General features: G+C 48.1%; 1 protein-coding gene across 9 annotated transcripts in view; it reads right to left on the minus strand.

The window, feature by feature from the left end:
• Positions 1-2,543, minus strand: part of ATXN7L1 (ataxin 7-like 1) — a 257,762-nt gene that overhangs the window by 12,214 nt on the left and 243,005 nt on the right. For 7 of the 9 annotated variants that reach the window (XM_010841444.1, XM_010841450.1, XM_010841448.1 and 4 more), the window contains 2 exons: positions 1,603-1,724; positions 1-137 (listed from right to left, as the gene is read on the minus strand). In XM_010841444.1, the coding sequence (XP_010839746.1) occupies positions 1-137; positions 1,603-1,724 (259 nt within the window). The remainder of the gene's footprint in view (positions 138-1,602; positions 1,725-2,543) is intronic. The other 2 variants (XM_010841452.1, XM_010841451.1) reach the window with 1 other exon arrangement.

Consider the following 2,543-nt stretch of genomic DNA (forward strand, 5'->3'; position numbering starts at 1 on the left):
TGAGAGGGCAGCGGGGTGCTACGCTCTCCAGAGTTGACACCCAGGCAGCCCCAATGTTGCTCAGTGACAGCAGATTTGTTAGGCAAGTCCTGAAAAGGGGGGAGGGACCTGATGCCCTGTGGCTCGGGTTTCTGTGCCTGAGGAGGAAAGGAATATGGACTTGAGCTGACAGGACACCAGGCAGCGAAATACAGATCAACACATTCCTTCCACGTGTCCGGGACTAACACTTCCACAACACAGGAGAGCACAGAGCTGCGGGTCACCAGGGCCAGCTGCCATGCTGGGGGACCCGCGCACAGGGTTCAGTCACCCGACACCAGGAATATGGGAACCCCGCATGCAGCCCGTCGGGTGCCGCTCAGAAAGGACACAGGTAGAAAATGGGTGCCCTTGAGACACACTGGGCAGTCACTTAAGTGAGAAGAAACCATCAGCTTCTCTTGTGGCCCTTTCCTACTTCACAGGAAGTGTCAGTGTGTCGTCCTAAGTCTGCTAGGAGAGCTTACAGCATGCTCGGTGGGGCTTGCTTCTAGATGTTCTGGAAGCTCTCAGGGTGTCGTGGTGAATAGGGGCTGAGGGGCCATCACTGGGAGAGAGGAGGCGACCTGGGAGCAGGCAGGTTTCGAATGCTCTTCCCATCCTACCCTAGTACCTAGTACTGTTTCTCAGGAATGCCTTCCCAGCCTTTCCTGGGCTTCGCTGAGCAGGCTGAAGGGTTCGATGTTGGCTTTCCTGGACTGTCTGGGCCTAGAGCTGAGGAATCCACGATTCTACAGATTATGAGATCTTAAAAGCTCACCTTTGCAGGAGCAGGGGGGCTGGAGATCGCCAGGGGGTCAGCCTGGCATTACCAAGTGTCCAGAATGGCAGTTCCTTAGGTGCTGTGCTTTGAGAGGACCTAGCGTGTCACTCTGTACAAGAGCATTGTATTTCCCTAAGTCAAGAAGGCTTTTTCCCTTTTTATAAATCTATTAAAATGTAAATACAGAGAGGTGTTGGAGAATAAAAAGACCATAGAGAAATGGAACATAAGTTCAGTTTGGGGTACAGAAAAGTATGTAGAGAGGTGAGGAGAGAGTCCTAGGGAGGTGGGAAGGGCCAAAGACAAGCTTAACCAACTTGGCAACATGGTCCTGGATCTGCCCTGTTGGCCACGCTGTGTAGTTTTTCATAGGACATTAAACAATTACAAATTGGTCAATAACGATTACGAAAGTTTCAGTATCCATATCTAGCATTAACATTACAAACAGAAGGATATTCTTAATATCATTAGATAGTCTTAGTTACGGCAAAAAAGGCCCTTTAACACTGTTAAATAAACAAGGTCTTATCTAATATCTTTCCATTTAGTTAGAAGATTACCAACACAAAAGTCATCTCCAAAGAAGATAAAACATACCACACATCGTAGTTGTCTCTGAAAAACTACAGGCAAGCCACCAAGAGGGGCTGACGTTCAGGAATTGATCATGAATTCTGATTTCAGAATCATTTCATTCAATAAAAAAGCCAACTAGGGACATTCATTTAGAAAACTGGGCTCAGAGGGTTGTGGGGCAGCTCAAATCTCATATTGCACAAAAACTGCTTACTTACTTCCACATCTGTGAATTCAAGTGTTTTTCTACCATGGAGTTTAGTGCGACTCGAAAACGATCCCATCTTCTATCAAACACATAGTACCCTCGTCCCATGAGGCGACTCCCAAATGAGCAAAACTGTGAGGGGAAAAAACCACATTTTAAACTTGGATTACAGGTTAATACGCTAATACAAGCCACACAGAGACAAATAACATTTACATAAAAACACACAGGGGTATAGTTTTCCTCAAAATAAAGAAGCAAATAGTACCGAAGCCAAAAATATTTCTGTGTGAGCTCCCAGATTTTCTGCAGAACCTCACAGGGTGAGTCAACAATAGTGACATTCAATCGTCTGTGGCACTGAGGGTTACCTTCTCCATCCGGGGACTGAGCCAGCACTTTCAGTTGAAAAAATAAACAAACCAACAGCAACAGTAGCCAGGACACTTTTTCAGCACCATGGGCCGGTCATATCAGCCATCTTCTCAAGGAAGCTGGGCTCCCCTGCTTCCCATCACAGGAATGGCAACAGCTGGTTCTAAGGTTCTCCTGTTGACAGATCATACCTTTCCCATCTGTTGTCAACAGAGCCACTTCCCTTCCAGCTGGGCTGAACCCCTTCCTCTCCTGGTGTCAGCCTCATCTCCCCTCCCATTAGCACTGCCAGGCTGCCTGGGACATGGCCACTGCCGCTGAGCTCTCTGCTGCTGCTTCTCTGGGCTGTGTCCAGTTCTCCCCTCCCTCAGAGCCTGAACGAAGACTCACCTTCCAGTCACCTTTCTCTGATTTACCTTGCCACTCTGAACTCCCACAAACCCCTATACACACTTCAGTACCTTCCACCTGGGAACAGCTATGTGGCTGTTCTGTGTGACACTGAATGCTTCTGTGGCGGTCTTGATGACTGCAAGTGTCTAAAGGCCACAGACCCCCACTCCTTCTTACTTCTCA

The sequence above is a fragment of the Bison bison genome, unplaced genomic scaffold (genome assembly GCF_000754665.1).
Source record: "Bison bison bison isolate TAMUID 2011002044 unplaced genomic scaffold, Bison_UMD1.0 scf7180017864162, whole genome shotgun sequence".
Taxonomy (NCBI): Eukaryota; Metazoa; Chordata; class Mammalia; order Artiodactyla; family Bovidae; genus Bison; species Bison bison.